This window comes from Triticum aestivum, chromosome 3A (assembly GCF_018294505.1).
Source record: "Triticum aestivum cultivar Chinese Spring chromosome 3A, IWGSC CS RefSeq v2.1, whole genome shotgun sequence".
Classification (NCBI taxonomy): domain Eukaryota; kingdom Viridiplantae; phylum Streptophyta; class Magnoliopsida; order Poales; family Poaceae; genus Triticum; species Triticum aestivum.
The window spans coordinates 713,800,443-713,822,280 of NC_057800.1; the positions used below are offsets into that span (position 1 = coordinate 713,800,443).

General features: G+C 46.0%; 2 protein-coding genes across 2 annotated transcripts; both read right to left on the bottom strand.

Moving 5' to 3' along the window:
- Window positions 1–10,101: 10,101 nt before the first annotated feature.
- Window positions 10,102–15,105, bottom strand: LOC123059359 (uncharacterized). The gene is made up of 2 exons (XM_044481938.1): window positions 14,905–15,105; window positions 10,102–13,227 (listed from the first exon to the last, which is right to left on the bottom strand). Exons 1-2 carry the CDS (start codon window positions 14,921–14,923, stop codon window positions 12,599–12,601), a joined length of 648 nt encoding a protein of 215 aa, XP_044337873.1. The 5' UTR covers window positions 14,924–15,105; the 3' UTR covers window positions 10,102–12,598.
- Window positions 15,106–16,798: 1,693 nt separating this feature from the next.
- LOC123059360 (probable inactive purple acid phosphatase 16) lies at window positions 16,799–18,596 on the bottom strand. The gene is made up of 5 exons (XM_044481939.1): window positions 18,288–18,596; window positions 17,983–18,198; window positions 17,626–17,902; window positions 17,343–17,517; window positions 16,799–17,251 (listed from the first exon to the last, which is right to left on the bottom strand). The coding sequence occupies exons 1-5, from the start codon at window positions 18,523–18,525 to the stop codon at window positions 17,042–17,044; spliced, it is 1,116 nt and encodes a 371-aa protein (XP_044337874.1). The 5' UTR covers window positions 18,526–18,596; the 3' UTR covers window positions 16,799–17,041.
- Window positions 18,597–21,838: the final 3,242 nt, after the last annotated feature.

The following is a 21,838-nucleotide window of genomic DNA, read 5'->3' on the forward strand; positions in this document are numbered from 1 at the left end:
TCTTCCAAAGTCTACACTTTGTTTTCATACATGGATCCTCTCTCGGGTTTTATGGCCTTGAGCCATTTATCGGAATCCGGGCCCACCATCGCTTCTCCATAGCTCGTAGGTTCATTGTTGTCTAGCAACATGACTTCCAAGACAGGATTACGTACCACTCTGAAGTAGTACGCATCCTTGTCATCCCACGAGGTTTGGGAGTGACTTGATCCGAAGTTTCATGATCACTATCATAAGCTTCCACTTCAATTGGTGTAGGTGCCACAGGAACAACTTCCTGTGCCCTGCTACACACTTGTTGAAGTGACGGTTCAATAACCTCATCAAGTCTCCACCATCCTCCCACTCAATTCTTTCGAGAGAAACCTTTCCTCGAGAAAGGACCCGATTCTAGAAACAATCCCTTATTGCTTTCGGATCTGAGATTAGGAGGTATACCCAACTGTTTTGGGTGTCCTATGAAGATGCATTTTATCCGCTTTGGGTTCGAGCTTAATCCTGAAACTTTTTCACATAAGCGTCGCAGCCCCAAACTTTAAGAAATGACAACTTAGGTTTCTCTAAACCATAATTCATACGGTGTCATCTCAACGGAATTACGTGGTGCCCTATTTAAAGTGAATGTGGTTGTCTCTAATGCCTAACCCATGAACATAGTGGTAATTCGATAAGAGACATCATGGTATGCACCATATCCAATAGGGTGCAACTATGATGTTCGGACACACCATCACACTATGGTGTTCCAGGCTGTATCAGTTGTGAAACAATTTCCACAATGTCTTAATTCTGTGCCAAACTCGTGATTCAGATATTCATCTCTATGATCATATCATAGATCTTTTATCCTCTTGTCACGACGATCTTTCAACTTCACACTGAAATTACTTGAACCTTTCAATAATTCAGACTCGTGATTCATCAAGTAAATATACTCAACATCTACTCGAATCATCTGTGAAGTAAGAACATAACGATATTCACTGCATGCCTCAGCACTCATTGGACTGCACACATCAAAATGTGTTACTTCCAACAAGTTGCTATCTTGTTCCATCTTACTGAAAACGAGGCTTTTCAGTCATCTTGCCCATGTGGTATGATTTGCATGTCCCAAGTGATTCAAAATCAAGTGAGTCCAAACGGTCCATTTGCATGGAGTTTCTTCATGCATATACACCAATAGACATGGTTCGCATGTCTCAAACTTTTCAAAAATGAGTGAGTCCAAAGATCCATCAACATGGAGCTTCTTCATGCGTTTTATACCATTATGACTTACATGGCAGTGCCACCAGTAAGCGGTACTATCATTACTATCTTTTGGCATGAAAATGTGTATCACTACGATCGAGATTCAATCAACCATTCAGGTTTAATGCTAATCTTGATGGTAGAGGGAGCGTGCGATGTTTGATTATATCAAACTTGGAAACACTTCCAACATATATCGTCAGCTCATTTTTAGCTAGTCTCCGTTTATTCCGTAGCCTTTTGTTTCGAGTTACTAACACTTAGCAACCGAACCGGTATCTAATACCCTGGTGCTACTAGGAGTACTAGCAAAGTACACATTAACACAATGTATATCCAATATACTTCTATCGACCTTGCCAGCCTTCTTATCTACCAAGTATCTAGGGTAATTCTGCTCTAGTGGTTGTTCCCCTTATTACAGAAGCACTTAGTCTCGGGTTTGGGTTTTACCTTGGGTTTCTTCACTAGAGCAGCAGCTGATTTGCCGTTTCATGAAGTATCCCTTCTTGCCCTTGCCCTTCTTGAAACTAGTGGTTTCACCAACCATCAACAATTGATGCTCCTTCTTGATTTCTACTTTCGCGGTGTCAAACATCGCGAATACCTCAAGGATCATCATATCTATCCCTGATATGTTATAGTTCATCACGAAGCTCTAACAGCTTGGTGGCAATGACTTTGGAGAACCATCACTGTCTTATCTGGAAGATCAACTCCCACTCGATTCAAATGATTGTTGTACTCAGACAATCTGAGCACAAGCTCAACAATTGAGCTTTTCTCCTTAGTTTGCAGGTTAAGAAAGTCATCGGAGGTCTTATACCTCTTGACATGGGCACGAGCCTGAAATCCCAATTTCAGCCCTCAAAACATCTCATATGTTTCGCGATGTTTCAAAAACGTCTTTGGTGCCTCAACTCTAAACCGTTTAACTGAACTATCACGTAGTTATCAAAACGTGTATGTCAGATGTTCGCAACAACCACAGACAACGTTCGAGGTTCAGCACACTGAGCGGTGCATTAAGGACATAAGCCTTCTATGAAGCAATGAGGACAATCCTCAGTTTACGGACCTAGTCCGCATAATTGCTACTATCAACTTTCAACTAATTTTTCTCTAGGAACATATCTAAACAGTAGAACTATAGCGTGAGCTACGACATAATTTGCAAAAACCTTTTGACTATGTTCAGGATAATTAAGTTCATCTTATGAACTCCCACTCAGATAGACATCCCTCTAGTCATCTAAGTGATTACATGATCCGAGTCAAACTAGGCCGTGTCCGATCATCACGTGAGACGGACTAGTCATCATCGGTGAACATCTTCATGTTGATCGTATCTTCTATACGACTCATGTTCGACCTTTCGGTCTCCGTGTTCCGAGGCCATGTCTGTACATGCTAGGCTCGTCAAGTTAACCCTAAGTGTTTTGCATGTGTTCCGAGGCCATGTCTGTACATGCTAGGCTCGTCAACACCCGTTGTATTTGAACGTCTGAATAAAACACCCGATCATCACGTGATGTTTTGAAACAGCGAACTGTCGCAACGGTGCACAGTTAGGGGAGAACACTTCTTGAAATTGTTGTAAGGGATCATCTTATTTACTACCGTCGTTCTAAGCAAATAAGATGTATAAACATGATAAACATCACATGCAATCAAATAGTGACATGATATGGCCATCATCACTTTGCTCCTTTTGATCTCCATCTTCGGGGCTCCATGATCATCATCGTCACCGGCATGACACCATGATCTCCATCATCATGATCTCCATCATCGTGTCTTCATGAAGTTGCCTCGCCAACTATTACTTCTACTACTATGGCTAACGGTTAGCAATAAAGTAAAGTAATTACATGACGTTTAAGTTGACACGCAGGTCACAAATAAATAAAGACAACTCCTATGGCTCCTGCCGGTTGTCATACTCATCGACATGCAAGTCGTGATTCCTATTACAAGAACATGATCAATCTCATACATCACATATATCATTCATCACATCCTTTTTGGCCATATCACATCACATAGCATACCCTGCAAAAACAAGTTAGACGTCCTCTAATTGTTGTTTGCATGTTTTACGTGGCTGCTATGGGTTTCTAGCAAGAACGTTTCTTACCTACGCATGAACCACAACGTGATATGCCAATTGCTATTTACCCTTCATAAGGACCCTTTTCATCGAATCCGATCCGACTAAAGTGGGAGAGACAGACACCCGCCAGCCACCTTATGCAACTAGTGCATGTTTGTCGGTGGAACCGGTCTCACGTAAGCGTACGTGTAAGGTTGGTCCGGGCCGCTTCATCCCACGATGCCGCCGAATCAAGATAAGACTAGTAACGGCAAGCATATTGAACAATATCGACGCCCACAACTACTTTGTGTTCTACTCGTGCAAAGAATCTACGCAATAGACCTAGCTCATGATGCCACTGTTGGGGAACGTAGCAGAAATTCAAAAATTTTCCTACGTATCACCAAGATCTATCTATGGAGAGACCAGCAACGAGTAGAAAGGAGAGTGCATCTACATACCCTTGTAGATCGCTAAGCGGAAGCGTTCAAGTGAACGGGGTTGATGGAGTCGTACTCGTCGTGATTCAGATCACCGATGATCCTAGTGCCGAACGGACGGCACCTCCGCGTTCAACACACGTACAGCTCGACGATGTCTCCCACGCCTTGATCCAGCAAGGAGAGAGGGAGAGGTTGAGGAAGACTCCATCCAGCAGCAGCACAACGGCGTGGTGGTGATGGAGGAGCGTGGCAATCCTGCAGGGCTTCGCCAAGCACCTACGGGAGAGGAGGAGGTGTCACGGGAGGGAGGGAGGCGCCAAGGGCTCAGGTATGGATGCCCTCCCTCCCCTCCACTATATATAGGGGCAGGGGAGAGGGGGGAGGCGCAGCCTTGCCCCTTACTCCAAGAAAGGGGTGCGGCCAAGAGGGGGGGAGGAGTCCATCCTCCCCAAGGCACCTCGGAGGTGCCTTCCCCCTTGAGGACTCTTCCCTCTAGGGTTCCCTAGGCGCATGGGCCTCTTGGGGCTGGTGCCCTTGGCCCATGTAGGCCAAGGCGCACCCCCTACAGCCCATGTGGCCCCCCGGGGCAGGTGGCCCCACCCGGTGGGCCCCCGGGACCCTTCCGGTGGTCCCGGTACAATACCGATGACCCCGAAACTTGTCCCGATGGCCGAAACAGGACTTCCTATATATAAATCTTTACCTCCGGACCATTCCGGAACTCCTCGTGACGTCCGGGATCTCATCCGGGACTCCGAACAACATTCGGTAACCACATACAAACTTCCTTTATAACCCTAGCGTCATCGAACCTTAAGTGTGTAGACCCTACGGGTTCGGGAGACATGTAGTCATGACCGAGATGTTCTCCGGTCAATAACCAACAGCGGGATCTGGATACCCATGTTGGCTCCCACATGTTCCACGATGATCTCATCGGATGAACCACGATGTCAAGGACTCAATCAATCCCGTATACAATTCCCTTTGTCTAGCGGTATGGTACTTGCCCGAGATTCGATCGTCGGTATACCGATACCTTGTTCAATCTCGTTACCGGCAAGTCTCTTTACTCGTTCCGTAACACATCATCCCGTGATCAACCCCTTGGTCACATTGTGCACATTATGATGATGTCCTACCGAGTGGGCCCAGAGATACCTCTCCGTTTACACGGAGTGACAAAATCCCAATCTCGATTCGTGCCAACCCAACAGACACTTTCAGAGATACCCGTAGTGTACCTTTATAGCCACCCAGTTACGTTGTGACGTTTGGCACACCCAAAGCACTCCTACGGTATCCGGGAGTTGCACAATCTCATGGTCTAAGGAAATGATACTTGACATTAGAAAAGCTTTAGCATACGAACTACATGATCTTGTGCTAGGCTTAGGATTGGGTCTTGTCCATCACATCATTCTCCTAATGATGTGATCCCGTTATCAATGACATCCAATGTCCATGGTCAGGAAACCGTAACCATCTATTGATTAACGAGCTAGTCAACTAGAGGCTTACTAGGGACATGGTGTTGTCTATGTATCCACACATGTATCTGAGTTTCCTATCAATACAATTCTAGCATGGATAATAAACGATTATCATGAACAAGGAAATATAATAATAATCAATTTATTATTGCCTCTAGGGCATATTTCCAACACTCCGGACAGCCGGACTATATCCATTGGCCAGACTGTTGGACTATGAAAATACAAGATTGAAGACTTTGTCCCATGTCCGGATGGGACTCTCCTTGGCGTGGAAGGCAATCTTGGCAATACGGATATGTAGATCTCCTCCCTTGTAACCGACTCTGTGTAACCCTAGCCCCCTCTGGTGTCTATATAAACCGGAGGGTTTAGTCCGTACGACAACAACAATCATACTATAGGCTAACTTCTAGGGTTTAGCCTCTACGATCTCATAGTAAATCAACTCTTGTAATACTTATATCATCAAGATCAATCAAGCGGGACGTAGGGTATTACCTCCATCAAGAGGGTCCGAACCTGGGTAAACATCGTGTCCCCCGCCTCCTGTTACCATCCGCATTACACGCACAGTTTGGGACCCCCTACCCGCGATCCGCCGGTTTTGACACCGACAGTCGGCATCACTGGAACGAGAAAGAGGTCGGGCTAGCACAAGGATGACAGATTCGCCTTGAGCCCGACAACAAATATCGTGTGGCAAAAGGAATGGAAATATGATGTACAGGTTCGCCTAACCAGCTTCATAGTCTGCTTGGTGTTTGGCAAGCCTTGCTAGGGGCCGCTACCAACCATGCAGTTCGGAGGTAATCCGGACTACGACCAAGCCGGCTTGAACCTAAGGGGTCGCGCGCTTAAGGGAAGGAACCTATGAGGTCGGATCTGGGGACACTGGTTGGATGTGATCCGAGCTGTATTCAGATTGTGGCCGAGTAGACTTATGTGCTTTAGGGTCCGTGCGAGGCCCAAGTGTTGAGTCCGTGACGGACGCCTATATATAGTGGGGGTGCGGCACACTCATGTGGTTGATTGCTTCTGCGTTGTCACTAGGATTTGCATGTGTTGCGAAAAGACACCTCCACTCGCCGCCGGTTGTGTGATCGAACCTAGCAGTCTGTCGCACAACGTTCCTCCTACACGCGTGGATACCGTTAGAGGCCGTGCACTTGCGCCGCTCCGGCGAACCTATATGAGGGAACCGACGACCGCCTGTTCGAGGGAGATCGGACAAGGAGGAGACACGCTGCCCCAACTCTTTTTCCGCTGCACGGCACTGCGCGTCTAGTGGTAACGATCTGTAATCCATTTCCCCTAGCATGTTCCTGTTGTTCTGCGCGTAGGAAAATTTTAATTTGCAGTCGACGCACCATACCGTAGAATCCAACAAGTGGGGACCGTTGGCCGCGGCGCTACAGCCCGAAAGAGCGGCGCAGCGACGGAGCGCGGGTCGGTGTAACCGCGGGGATGGCCTCAGGGCGGAGGCGGATACCATGTATCATGGCACTAAGTCCCGAAGAAACCACGCGCCGATGACGCATGAGTCGATGCAGCCGCGAGGAAAACCACTGAACGGCGACGCTGCGGCCCAACAAGATGACGCAAGAGCAGCCCGATACTCGATTGGTGTAGATGTGCGTTGTACTTTAAACGATTGTCACAAGTTCTGTGGAGACGTGGGCAAGCAACTATGTTGATCGCGCGGTATAGATGAAGTGAATCGCAGGCGGTCAGATGATCAATCCAATAGCTCGTGAGATCAAAGATGCGCAAACGACAGCATATGGCCGTATCCCAAAGCAGCACGAGCAGCCCATCGTCCACGCGCGGGAACACGTGGGCGACGCTGCGCTGGTGGACGAGCCTTCGGGCTGAGCTGCAGTAAAACGCACAGAGCCACCAGAGCCGATTTCACCGCAATGCATGCGCCTGTGACGTGCCGTCATACAGGAATCTGGAAGTCTTCGGTGTGGATGTGCGCGGCTGACGCGTAGCTTGTTGTGTGCGCACACGAAGTTCAAACAAATCTGCATGGCGTAGTCTCGTATATGGATGACTTGGGTTTGATCTGCACCGTGAGAGTAACTCCAACGGGTCGACTCAAACGGACAGCGGTTTCGTCCGCTTTTTATCTGTTTGGGTCGGTCGCTCGCCCGGCGTCCGCCCTATTTTTCATATGGACCGGCAGCACGTCCAACGCGTCAACCCATATTTGTAGGCGTGGCCGATTGACCGTCTAATTTTGCATTGCATTCAACAAATTGTAAAATAAAAATTTAACAAACAAAATAGTCCGCCCAAATAAATAGTATAGTTTTACAGGCTAAATAAAAATAAAAATGTTTCACATAGTTTTACGGACGAATAAAAGAAGATACATCTATTGGTTGCCAACATGAGTCCACATATGCTCAACCAAATCATTTTGCAGTTGCACGTGTGTTTCCCAATCACGCATGTCTTCATGAAACTGAGTGAACTGCTCAAATGTTGCCGCTACTCCATGCTTAGGCACAACATTCTCACCCTGAAACTGAAAGCCTTAATCGTACAGCCGTTCCGGACGCTCGTTTTCTACGATCATATTGTGCATGATCACACAAGCAGTCATCACCTGCCATAGTTTCTGCGTACTCCAAGTATTAGCAGGATACTGAACGATGCCCCATCGAGATTGCAACACACCAAAGGCACGCTCGACATTCTTTCTAGCACTCTCTTGCTCTTGGGAAAATCTTTTCCTTTTCTCTCCAACAGCGTTGGGTATTGTCTTTACAATAATGGTCCAATGAGGATAGATACCGTCACCCAAATAGTACCTTTTGTCGTAGCTGTGGCCGTTGACAGTAAAGTTCATCGGTGGGCTGTTGCCTTCAGCAAGCCTAGCAAACACCGGCGAGCGCTGAAGCACGTTGATATCATTGTGTGATCCAGCCATGCCAAAGAAAGAGTACCAGATCCACAGATCTTGAGGCGCCACTACCTCTAGTATGAAAGTGCAAGCCCTGACATGTCCCTTATACTGCCCTTGCCAAGCAGAAGGCGGTTCTTCCACTCCCAGTGCATGCAGTCTATACTGCCAAGCATCCCCGGGAAGCCCCTGCTAGCATTCATCGCCAGTAAATGGGCTGTATCTGCAGCTGTCGGCTCTCTCAAGTACTCAGGGCCAAACACAGCAATCACAGCCTTGCAAAACTTATACAGGGACTCTAGGCATGTAGACTCGCTCATACGAACGTACTCGTCAATGAGATCACCGGGCACTCCGTGTGCAAGCATTCGGATGGCGGCAGTGCATTTTTTATAAGAGGAGAAACCAATCTTGCCGACGGCATCCTCTTTGCACTCGAAGTAGTCATCTTAGCCGACCACTCCCTCTCTAATACGGTTGAAAACATGCCTACTCATACGGAACCGGCGGCGGAATTTATGATGTTTGAACAACGGGTTTGTTGTATCAAAGTAGTCCTTTCAGAGAAGGAAATGCCCGCTCTCTCGGTTACGATTCAACGCCAGAAGGTGGCCCGGAATGGAGCCACAGAACAACGGCCGCTGATTGTTGAGGTGGTGATGGACCAACACGACAGCCAATATCTCCTCCTCGTCGTCGGACGACGAATCGTTGTAATCGCAAAGGAAATTGTGGAAAAAGAACTCGTCGGCGGAGTCCATTTTCGTACCTGGCAAACTATCGAACAACTTCTGGGCGTCGAAGAAGGAGACGGCCGGCGAGGGGAGACGCGGCGCCCACAGACCAGCTAGCTGCCCAGCCGACGTTGAAGTTGCTCTGAGGACTTGTGGCAAGGTAGCTTGGCTCGGTGATGATGAAGTCTGCATGTAGGGCTGGAATTCGAGCCAAGTCGACTCACTAGAGCTCAATTCGTTAACGGGCTTGCTTGATTTGACTTGTTATTATAACAAGCTCAAATTCAAGATTAGTTTAACTTGTATAACTCGCAAGCTGGTTCCTTTAGCTTGTTAAGCTCGTTAAAAATATAAACATAAAACGCTCAAATATTATAAAAATGATAATGTATATATTAAACATATATATCAATAAACAATAGTAATTTCCTTGTAACACATGAGTCTCTTGGGCGGCTGGGCCTTCAAAGGCTAGGCCTTATGTTGTGCGCCTAGGACATAAGGTGCTAAGTGGCTGATTTTTTTTTGTATTGGGAGTAGCTGATCTTATATACCGAGCTTAGTGAGTTATACGAGTACTTATGAGATTAGTTCGTTTAACTTGATTTATAAACGATTTTAAACTAAAACTCGGTTCGACTCGTTATTCTTCGAGTTTAAGTCGATTCGAGCCGAGTCACAATCTACTCGTTTAGCTTGTGAGCTTCAAGCTTTTTTTCCAGCCTTATCTACATGGAGCAGATGCAACACATCCGGATGAAGGTGGCTTGGTGTAGGATCCCGATCGGTTGAAGACGAAGACGAGAGGCGTAGAACGACGGGCAAATGGATATCTGGATGACGGCCGTCAGACGGCCGTGGCTAGTCGGTGAAGAGGCCGGTGCGCCACCTCGCCAGCGACAGGACCCACGGCCGGCGTGGTGCTGCTCTCCAAAATCCCAAGGTACTAATTGCTTTATCTTTTTTTATTGAAGGGTGTCCCTATAAAATAACAGAGACTGTTTTATAAATATGGAAAATCCCTCATCTAATGACGTCTAGTGTGAACTGTTACGCTACATCACCAATTGCAGGACCCACTTGTCATAATCATCATCAAATGGTACAAAGTCATTAACTAGTGGTTATTGCGAAAAAAATAACCTCAGAATTAATGATTTTTGGCCTAAAACTGCAGAAGCGTAGTTTTTGCAACCCTAGCTTTTAATGTCGATGATTTCTGTAACTCACTCCGACTGCTCTTTCGCACTGCCAACACCTCTCAAATAAAAGAAAAGACCAGAAATTAAAAAAGCTCTTTTAAACAAGACATTCTAAACTTGGGTAATTATGATGACTACTTCTAGTATACTAATTATATTGTTTTTTTTTTGCATGATAATACACGTCTCATTTATATCATAAAGATTAAAGTACAAGTCACGTAAGGACCGACATGACAAAACCGAAAAGATAACAGAACATCTCAAAGCTTGACACCAACACCCATCACCTGCCTCCGGCACCACAACAGCAGCCACCGAAGAAAAGAATGACGAATCACCTCTTCACCCGAGTTCGACGCGGCTCCATCGCTGATATGCAGCTTTGCAGACCTCCAAGATGGATTGCCCAAAATGAAGGCAAATACACTATACCATAGGCCATGGACTCACGTCTATGGTCAAAGCAGTTCCTCGTATCGAGGCAAAAAAAGCAGTTTCTCATACAGTTATATTGTCAAGAATCGAAATTATACAGTCTATACACTAACCATTGTTAGACTAATTACTGAGATTATTCAACTGCTAATCGGATCGTATCTAATATACATGAACACAATTTGATCTGATGCGGAAATTAGAAGAAGTAGATTGATTATACCTCCGTTTGGTGATGCCATCTTGGGTCTAGAGAGGACGAAGAACTCGACAACGTCTCCAGCACCTCGCCGGAGTAATGGAAAGTCTTCACGTCAATGAGCCGTGCTCTCCTGATTGGAAAAGGAGTGATTTTCGGAGTAGACGATGGCTAATGCGATGGACTAATTCGTACGTGCAAATCTATTCCTTATATAATGCATTGGCTTTGACCATGGGACCTGAACCATATTAGCGTTAATTCAGCCCCCCAATCACGGGCATGATTTGTTAATTTCCATTTAATTGATATTAATCCTGAAATTAATTAATGGGTCAACAATAATTTATGGTAATTAACCTTTTTGACCATTTGATCACATAATAATTCCAACATTCTCCCACTTGATCGAATGGTTAACATCAGTCCATACTTCGACAAAAGCATCATACCAAGGTAATGTATTCATAGTAATCGAAGAGTTATTACTGGAACCCCATTATCTATAGCATAATACTCCGTCTCAACATGGATAATTATTCATGGTTGGGAGTTTGTATGTGCATGCATGCATACTCCCTACTTATGGTCCTAGTAGTTTGTTTCTTTATTAATCACTATGTGCACTTATTTAGCGAAACAAACTTCCTTATTGTCCAGATCAAAATTTGAGATCTCATTTATACAATTATCCCACCAATTAGAGGCCTTGACTTATACTTATGCTAGCAAAATTAATGGTAAGCCTTTAGTTTGGGGATCAGCTATCATGCACTTAGTACATATATGTTGAGTTTAATATTTGTTCTTGGACAATATCTTTCACAACATGATACTCACTTAATTGTTGTTACTCATGAACTAATGTGCGGTTTCTTATCGCACAAAAATATTAGTATGTAGTGTACCAATCTATGTCCGGATAAAATTGTTCAGCCACAAGGCTTTCCTGGTTGTATCGCAACATAGCTAAAATTCAAAGTTGCTTTGTTGTCACCTTAGACAGTAGGCTTAGTAGTGGAAAACTAATTTTATATCTATTGTACCATATAGTACGAACATGATATACTAGCTCCCACTCATCTTAGCGTACATGCAATTTCCCTTCTTATTTCCTATATGAACCCATCAATTTTAATTTTCCATTGCCCTTTTGTATATAGCTCCCACTGATGCAAACATTCAATAAAGAATTAGGGTGTTTAACACCGGTGAATATTGGGCAACAATAACAAACAAACAAAAAAAACATTGTTCTTCTGAAAAAAAAGGGCAATGCGAATACTTATGTGTGAAGGTAATGAAAGAGTAAAACACTTATAAGTGCTAGGAACTGGACCTCATTTTTTTATGCGTACTAATTCCATATCCCGGGTACTATGGAAAACTCCTGTATCAGTTGTCTTTGCTTATTTCCCTCAATGTAACTAATAGTTTAACCTAAATCACATAAGCCAAGTAGATGAAAGGAATGTGCCTCTTACTTAATGAGAGTGTTCATTTCTCCCCTTCGAAATATGTCTTAAATGACAGTATCATCATTTCGATATGTCTTAAATGACAGTATCATGTCTCTTACTTAATGAGAGTATGTAATTAGATATAGGTATAGATAGATATAGATAGATAGATAGATAGATAGATAGATAAGACTTGGATCCATCCTTTTGGAGTGTCCTCACAGAATGGAATCCCTGAAATGAGTTCGAAGTGTGCAAGTGGCACCTGAGTCAACTCACAATTATTTATGGGAAGATAAGTAAACCAATGATTCAGGAATTTAAGGAATTTTCATTACCCTTATTAGCAAGCCTTTGAGCCCAACTCTTTCATAAGATGCCCATGAGATGTTCTTCTTCTTGAACACACATATGTATGAGCTCACTCATGGTCCACTTCTCCTTACGTGTGTTATAATTGATCCTAAATGGACCATATTCCACAGGAAGGGAATTCATAATGAAGTCTACCAAAAGGCCCTCAAAAATCTCAATGCAGATGCCCTCTAATTTCGCGGCCATATCGTTCATAGTTATGATATGCCTTCTAATGCCGCTTACACCATCATACTTAGTGGTGAGTATTTCCATGATCAGCGTGCTAGCATGTGCTTTTGAGGAGTTTTTGAATTGCTCCTCCACTAATGCCAGGTAAGTTTCAGCACACACAAAGTCAGGAATTGCTCCCCTGATCCCATGATTTATTGTGCTTTTCATGAGCTTGATAGCCATGCGGTTGGAGCGCTCCCATTTCTCCATATTAGCCTCATAAACCTTACTTTTCTCAAGAAGGCTTTCATCATCAGAAGGCGGAGGAATAGGAGCCTTTTCTCTAAGTGCACAGTCAAGGTCCATGATCACAAGGGCATTCAGAATATGCTCCTTCCAGGAAGGAAAATTAGTTTCATTGAGATGTTCAATTCCACTGATGTGCCCGGAAATAACTGATGGGTCCAAAGCTGAATAAAACATAAATAACATGGATATTAAACATTATGAAAATATCCATATATAAGGAAACTTAATGCATGATATTAATCCTACGTTGGTCTGATTAATAACATGGCAAATTTAATTAAATCCTTATTCGCAACACCGTTGGGCAGTAACAAAAAGGAGCAAAATGTAATATCTTTATTGGAAAATTAATTATAGTAATCATGATAATAATCAACTTTGGTCAGAATATAATCATGCGTCATAAAAATTAATCATTGTAATTATCCCAAGATATATAGTAGCCTTAGATAAAAGGTCCAAAAAAATCATAATAATCATGATCATGATCACATACAACGTTGGTCAGTATGTAACCATGCAGTACTAAAAGTAATCATCACGATTATTGTGAGAATATATAGCAGAATTTCTCGTTGGTTCCATTCTAATTCAACACTTAATGCTCATGAATAACGACCGGAATGCACATAATAAAAATAATAATCAAGCGTGTAATTTAATGAGCAGAATTAAATAATAAGGTACATCACGTGATTAACTTTTGTGCATCCCAGGAGATGATAGTAGTGCAGCCTAGGCATCACGGGCTGACGCTTAAATGAGCAGCTAACTTATAACCGGTATTAACCGAAACAAATGCATGTGTAACCTATCAAAAGTACAACAGGGCACAGGCTAAGGACGTAACTGTATGAAACAACACCCGAGAGAGAGAAAAAAACTCATAAGATACTGAATCATACATCACACAAATAATTAAACAGCCATCTATTGTTTCAAAATAACAAACAAAATCCAAAAAGTAAATAAATCAGCATGTGCTCTTCCTGAAGGTACTAGGCATCGATGGAATTAAAAATTAAACAAGCTGCCCGTGCTAGTACTAGGCCATTATCCAACTCTGATAACACAAAATGCCTCCGTGCGGCCCAGTTATAAGCAAGGCCGGTCTAATGCCCAGTCTTAGTGATACGCAAGTCAGTTATGCAAAGTGCAAAGCCAAATCCCGAATCAACCTAGCCAGCTCTCGCTCCGCCGCCACTACTCACGGAAAAAAGGATCGATCGAGCGCCGGCGGCCGTTACGGTAGTGAGCCCGAAGTGTGGGAAAGGTGCTGATGCGCGCGATCCGGGCTACTGCGTCCCCATAATGCGCACGGCGGCGGGAGTACCGCCCTGATGCGCGCGGAAGGAGGAGGAGGCCGAGGCGCTGCCTTAGGCGCGGCCCTAATGCACAACCGTAATGCGCACCACGGCGGGCGCACGACCCTGAGGAGTGCGGCGGCGCCTGACATGATATGCTCGTGATGCGAGTAACGCTCATGCGCAATCGAAGACGATGGCGCTCGAAACTGATGAGCGGATGCCGAGGTCCCATGCGTACAGAAGGTGTGATTTTCTGCCGATGCTGCTTAAAGCGCGTGGCGCCGATCCCTGAAACTTGTGTACGACGGTGTGATTTTGCAGGCAAGTTCTATCAGATTTGCAATTTCTTTGCTAGTAGGATTAGTCTACTGCAGATTATCAAATCGAATCATGTAATTAGATCCAGCCATGCTACTGATACCAAATATTAGACTAATTCTGAGATTATTCAACTGCTAATCGGATCGTATCTAATATACATGAACACAATTTGATCTGATGCGGAAATTAGGAGCAGTAGATTGATTATACCTCCGTCTGGTGATGCCATCTTGGGTCTAGAGAGGACGAAGAACTCGACAACGTCTCCAGCACCTCGCCGGAGTAATGGAAAGTCTTCACGTCAATGAGCCGTGCTCTCCTGATTGGAAAAGGAGTGATTTTCGGAGTAGACGATGGCTAATGCGATGGACTAATTCGTACGTGCAAATCTACTCCTTATATAATGCATTGGCTTTGACCATGGGACCTGAACCATATTAGCGTTAATTCAGCCCCCCAATCACGGGCATGATTTGTTAATTTCCATTTAATTGATATTAATCCTGAAATTAATTAATGGGTCAACAATAATTTATGGTAATTAACCTTTTTGACCATTTGATCACATAATAATTACAACAACCATATGTTTGGCATCTTCTAAGCAGATGCAGACGAGTCTGAATCTTACATATAGCAAGACCCGGTCAGCGCTGATACGATGTGTGCTGCCATTGTGGATGTTGGTCTGGCTCTATGTGTCTGAAGACGTGTCGGCGCTGATCGATGTGCGCCGTGCTGATACGATGGTGTGTGCGTCTAGCTCTATGTGGTCCGGGGACAGTTTGAGGTGAAACAAGGTTCAGGTGATACCGTGATATAGATTTCTGGACCATTGGATTTCAGATTTAACGCATCTGAGAGGCCAGTGTACCAGCACACAATTCCCAAACATCTAAATAGTTTCTTTGTAAAATGTTCAGAGCATTAACACCGGGGAGCCATTGGATCTGAGATCCAACGGCTACCAATAGCTCGTAGCATGGTAGCATGTCAGGCCCGGGAGCACCTGATATTCTCCCGTATGGTCGAAGCATGTGCGAAAGGGAGCGGCGCTCGCCTCTGTCGATTTTCGCTTTCGCTATGTATATAGAAAGAATTCCTTATTTAACACTATCTTAAAGTTGAATTCCCTATTTAACACTGTCAAAATATTTCTTCCCTATCTATCATCGACTCTAAATTTCATTCCCAATATAACACTTTCGTCAATTTTTTGAGCTAACAGTGTTAAATGGTGCTTGAAATGACAATACTACCCTTGGCACCAGTATATCACCAAAATTTTCATTATATTTTCCTCGATGCCTCTGCTAGTTTTAGAAAGCTAAAAGAAATCATCGAAGGGCTGCACATGTACGTGCAAAAGCTAGCTGCTTCATTGATTTTGCTGGGGAATAGTGCATGCACGTCTAGCCGTATGTGACGCACGTAAATGTGAAAAGCTAGCTTGCTGGATCGATCAACTCCGCTCTTTCGGCGAAACGAACCCAAACACGACGTGCTGCCACTGGCTCCAGCAGGTGCGGCACAGTCTGCTAACTCCAACTTGCATACGGATTACAGAACACTTCTCGTCGTCGTGCCCACGTACCACCAGAGCCTGGCCTATCAGCCTATCAGGTAAGTTTAGGAAAATTAGTTTTAGCACAACCTTTTGGCCACACCGACTCATGTTCCCACCTTTAAATATGACACGGAAATATAGGGGCAGATTGGCTAGATGTTTGAGGGCAAAATTGTCATTTCATACATCACTTAACACCGTTAGCTCAAATATTGTACATAAGTGTTATATTGGGAACAAAATTTAGACTTGATGTCATAGAGAGAAGAAATATTTTTTCAGTGTTAAATAGGGCATCCAATTTTAAGACGGTGTTAAATAAGGAATTCTCTCATGTATATATAGGAGGGTTGCCCTGGTCCGTTTTCCCGCCGTTTTTCTGCTCTTTAACAACGTCTAAGACCTCTAAAAAAAGCACAAACACCAATGGAAATTAAACATGTGAAAAGAGGAGAAGGACCATGCTAAAACTGCTCAAATTCAAAAAAAAAAACTCATACGAAGAATGGCGCGGCAAAGCGCCCAACGACTTCTATCTGGTACAGTAACCAAATTAGCAAAAATACTATTCCGTGCGATATACAATAAGTGTCGTAATTTTAGTTCATACTGTGATATAACGACACTAACATGAGCCAAACTCAAAATTATTCGTTGGAGCCACCTGCACCAAAGCCTAACTGAATCAAATACAAAGTTGCAAACTGTTTGCATATTGGTGGACTTTCCGAACTCAACACATCATGGTGCAGACGATTCTGAATCCTATCCGAATCAAGCTCAAGACAATGTAATATGGCTGTGCGTGCTCCGGTTCTCCATCCGTATCCAGGAGTGGACAGAGAACGGCTTCTCGGCTATCTCAACGATCCTTGCCCCTCTTGGCCAGTCACCATATCCGCCGTGACCCGTGTGCCGCGCGAAACACAGCCACAGTTTCTCGTACGGGCAGCACCAGTCGAGCCCGTGGTTGTGCCCCACGAAGATCGCCTACGTACACATCAAAAGGTAACCACATTACACAACTTGAGAGATGATCCGGCTGTAGTTCATCAGAGTTTCAGACAAAGTAGTAGTCTACCTTAACTGAAGACCTCTTGGCAAGAGCGTCCATCATGCCCCATTCGGCTTCTTGTGGCGCCACATCCTCCTCGTTGAGGGAACCAACGCAGGGCTTGCAGATCTCAGTCTTGGACTTTGGAGCCACCTTGACGTATGATGTGCTTGGTATGTGCCAGAAGATGATCTCAGGAATCCTGCAGATGATCGCAAAAGATTATACAAATTGCAACATCAACATGCCAATGTCACTTGAGTAGTTGTTGAGTAGAGCTTGATCTCAATTGCTGCAAGTTTCTTCTGACCTGCCATCTGGATTGAGGAAGTGAGACTGGCTGTGGAACCACCGGACCTGTGCAGAGGATATGACTTCCGGGTAGGATCCACCGCCTGAGTCGAGGAAGTACATGAGCAGAGCAGGGTCTTGTCGTTCCTCGTGCGAGAGCACCTGTAGCACGTAGTTGGAGATGCCAGGCCAGAGCTCCTGGGGGCCGACCATCGAGCGCGATAACCCGTCGGCACCGTCGCGGTTGAGCTCGGCCGTCATCAACTCGATGCGCGGCGTTCCTCTGAAGCTGCACCCTGAACCATTCACGGCACACACGCACTACTTACGGACTGGTTGAGTACATAATTCAGAGCGATTTGGAATGTTCGGTTACCTGACGCGGCAGGTGGGCAGTGCACGGGCGGGATGCCGGCGGGGGAGAACCACTCCGGCGGCCACTCGAAGGGCATGTCGTCGTGGTTGCCGAACACGGTGGACCACGGGAGGCCCCTGCGTCGGGAAGCAGAAATTGCCCTGTCCCGGTACAGGGTCGCGTTGGGGATCGGCACGTTGTTGGCTGTCACGAGGTCGCCGAGGTACACCACGAAGTCTGCCAATAATACAGCACAAGAGTAATTTGGAAGGTAAAAATTCAGAGGAAAGCTGGAATTCAGTGAAAGATTCAGGGCAACTGATTACCAGGCTTCTCGGCGTCGAGCACGGTGGCCATGACGCGGTCGGAGGCGGCGTCCTGCGCGGGGCCCCAGTCCGTCCAGGCGTTCTCGCCGTAATGCAGGTCCGCGAACAGCGCCACCTTGAACCGGCCGCCCGGCCCGAACCGCAGCGGCGCCGGTGGCCGCAGCACCGCGGCGCCGGTGGCCAGGGCGGCGGCGACGAAGGCCACTGCAGCCACGAGGCGGTACTGCCACCACCGCATCTGGTGTGATGCGCTCTCGGTGGTGGTTGAGCTTTAAACGAGGCCGTAGCAGTAGCAGAAGACCACGATCCAGTGTCTGGAAAAAGCTTCAAGATTATTGGCGTGCCATCACTGCTGCCTGTGCCGCCGCTCCTCGACGGGTCACGGTCACAGTGGCAGAGACGCACGGACGTGGCACCTGGCACGTCGTCCCATCTTGTGAAGTTCGTACGTTAGATTATCCAAAGGAATTCACAAAATTATGCAGAAAGCCAACCAAGAATATGCGTTCCTTAGGCCAACTGATGATGGCGATGTTCAGGTTGGTTTATCAGAAGAAAGGCAGAGGCGGCAAGGATATCCTTTAGGCACCAAGAATATGCGGCTGGTGGCGATTCGATCGAGCGAGATAAAATCCCTGCCACCTATGTTTTTTCAAATGAGCTCGTTGAAGAGTAAAATCGAAAAAAAAATCAACAAATTTGAAAAATTCTGAATTTGTTTTGTGAGAAACAATGATAAAAGTTTCAAATGCTTGCAAAAATTTGTCATGGAATCACATTCCTGTAAGGCATAGTAAAAAACAAAAACACTGTTCCAAAATAAAAAAATCAACAAAATTTAATAGATTTCTGATTTTTTTAATGAGAAACATTGACAAATGTTTCAAGTGCTTATAAAATTTCGTCATGGAATCACATTCATGTAAGGCTTAGTAAAAAAACAAAACCAGTGTTTCAAAATGCTTTTAAATGTAGCGATTTTAATTTTTTGACCACGCCTTCTTGGAATGTGATTCCATGACAAGTTTTTGTAAGGGCAGTGCTGGGCGCCGGCGCGCCGGCCCAAATATGGGCCGGTCGGCCCCCAGCCGCCTGATACAGCTACAGGAGACCGTCACATCTGCTCCTAGTCGCCTTGTTCCTCCCTTCTCAATCTCTTCGTTCATTTCCCACTGGCCGACGCACCAGAGCTGGACGAACAACACGCGTGAGAGACCCCCCCACACCCCGCCCTCCCGACCACCACCAACACCGATGACGTTGTCGGCTCGCGGCCGCTCGCCATCCTCCCTCCCTAAAAACCGCAGTTCCAGGAGCCCACCCATGGTCGCAGCAAAAATCCCACGCCGCTCTAAGCTTCCATGGTTGCCTGGCGCAGCAGAAAAAAAGTGCGCCGTCGTCGCCCGTGGCCCTTGTCGTCGTCTGGTTGCGGCAAAAATCCCACGCCGCTCTAAGCTTCCATGGTTGCCTGGCGCAGCAGAAGAAAAGTGTGCCGTCGTCGCCCGTGGCCCTCGTCGTCGTCTGGTTGCAGCAAAAACAAAACGTGTGTCATCCCCGCTGGCCACAATTCATTGTCGTGGTTGTAGCAAATTTGACTGCCGGTTGTAGCTTTTCTGCTGCCGGTTGAAGCAAAAAATGCATCTCCACCGGACCACCGTTGCAGCTCCGCTGTACTGCGGTTCCAGCTCTTGTGGCCACGATTACAGCTCCCCTTGCCTGGTTGTAGTACGCCATGCCGGTGGTCGTGTCGTCCACAGTCACCGACGCAACAAAAATGGTCGTCGGTAGTAGCAAAACTAACAACGGTTGTAGCAAAAATCGGCGTCGGTTGTCTTGCCGTGACTGTTTGTAGCAAAAAGAGATGCATGTTCTACCACTGAGGCTCGTCGGTTTTAGCAAAAAATCACCATGGTTGTAACCTCTGGTTCCAGCAAATTTGCACCGAGAGGTGTAATCCCATCATGGCCGCTTGCAGCTCCGGCGTGGCCGGGTCCGATGAGGCATGCAGAGCTCCGGTGGCATGAGTCCAAAGCGGATCTGGCCGAGGGGGGCGGATCGGTTGATTCCCTTGGCGACGGCGCTCTGGGAGGCCTCCGGGCGGCGACGGTTGACCATGGCAGTGGGGCCTGAGAAGGAGACAGAGAAAGGAGAGGCAGAGACGAGCGGCAAGAGAAGAGAAAAGGGAGGGAGAAGATGCATGTGGGCGGGCCTCCCATCCTACGTGCCGCTAGCCAAGTCGCTTGTCAATATTTCTCACAAGATTTTTTTTGAATTTATTTTTATTTTGCTGTCACCTAAGCTCATTTGAGCTTGGCCTGAGAAACTCTGCGTGCGAGAAGACCACACTACAATGCGTGGAAAATACTTTGTCGGTGCCACGATGACGTGCCGTCGCTGCTCTGTGGCTACTCCTCGATCGGTCACTGTCACAGTCGACATCAGAGTTGGTACGTGGCAGCTCATCTCGTGAGCGGAGCCGGCTCCTCTGACATGTAGAAGGAAAGGCATAGAAACACAGTAGTTCTCTGTGTAGAAAAATGGAGGCAAGTCAGAGAGATTATTGAGGCACTGTACATACTACATTGTAGATGATTACTGTCGGTAATTACTGTAGTTAAACATTGTACCAACATGCAAATAGTGTGGCTGTGGCGATGCAAAGTCAGGGAGCTGTAGCTCTACCTGACTTCCCTTGCAATGTCAGAGGATCTCGTTCCCTCGTGAGCTTGGTGTGCTGGATTAAGGAAAATGGAATGAAAAGCCAAATGACAGCGATATATTCTCAGGTTAGTTTATCAGAAGGCGTAGGTTGGCAGTAAAAAGCTCTGAGTGGAGGAGATGAAATTCGTGCCGGACACGGCCACGACCAGCCTTTAGGATCGATCCTTCTAGCACCTTCGCCCCAAAGTGGTGTGTACAACTGTACATACGCGCACCAGGAGAATTGGCACGTGCACGCAGAATAGTCGTGTCCGCTGCACGCACCTGGCTTTCACCTTCACCCTCGTCATCACCTACATCAAGACCAGACCACAGTGACCGACCAAGTGGGTGTCACGTTCGACGTCATCGCGTCGGATCCCGTACGTGCCTGCCTGCGCTCGTTGCAGAGACACTATCACTCACTTGCTGACTTGTGCGTCCAGCAAAGGATGGTGGTTTCCATTCTTTGGTCCGTACAGGGGCCAGTATTGTTTACATGTATATTTCTCCAAAACACGTATCCTATTGTGTATATGTAATTATGTATGCATTCATGCATAAATCGGACTTTAAAAATTCTGTTTCCTTGGGATGGACATGGACGTATACAAACTAGTTTAGTCTAGTGATGCCGTAGCACCGGCACTAGCAGTAGCAGCATTACCATTTGGTTTCGGCTTCCTTCGTTCAACTTTGACTACCGTTGACTCACTCCCTGCGCGGCGGCTATAGATGTGGCATGCACAACCACCGCTCGATCCCATTCGTCCATCCACAGCTAGACCACCTGACAGGTGGACGCAGGGGCAGGGGCAGGCGCAATGAGCAGCGGCAACAATGGCACCGCC

What these genes read in the sequence shown, in the direction of transcription:
- LOC123059360 (XM_044481939.1), bottom strand. Translation starts at nt 18,525, where the DNA reads ATGCGGTGGTGGCAGTACCGCCTCGTGGCTGCAGTGGCCTTCGTCGCC. An exon ending in CTGCCCACCTGCCGCGTCAG is followed by an intron (nt 17,903 to 17,982) that starts GTAACCGAACAT and finishes TGAATGGTTCAG; the next exon opens with GGTGCAGCTTCAGAGGAACG. An exon ending in CCAAGAGGTCTTCAGTTAAG is followed by an intron (nt 17,252 to 17,342) that starts GTAGACTACTAC and finishes ATGTGTACGTAG; the next exon opens with GCGATCTTCGTGGGGCACAA.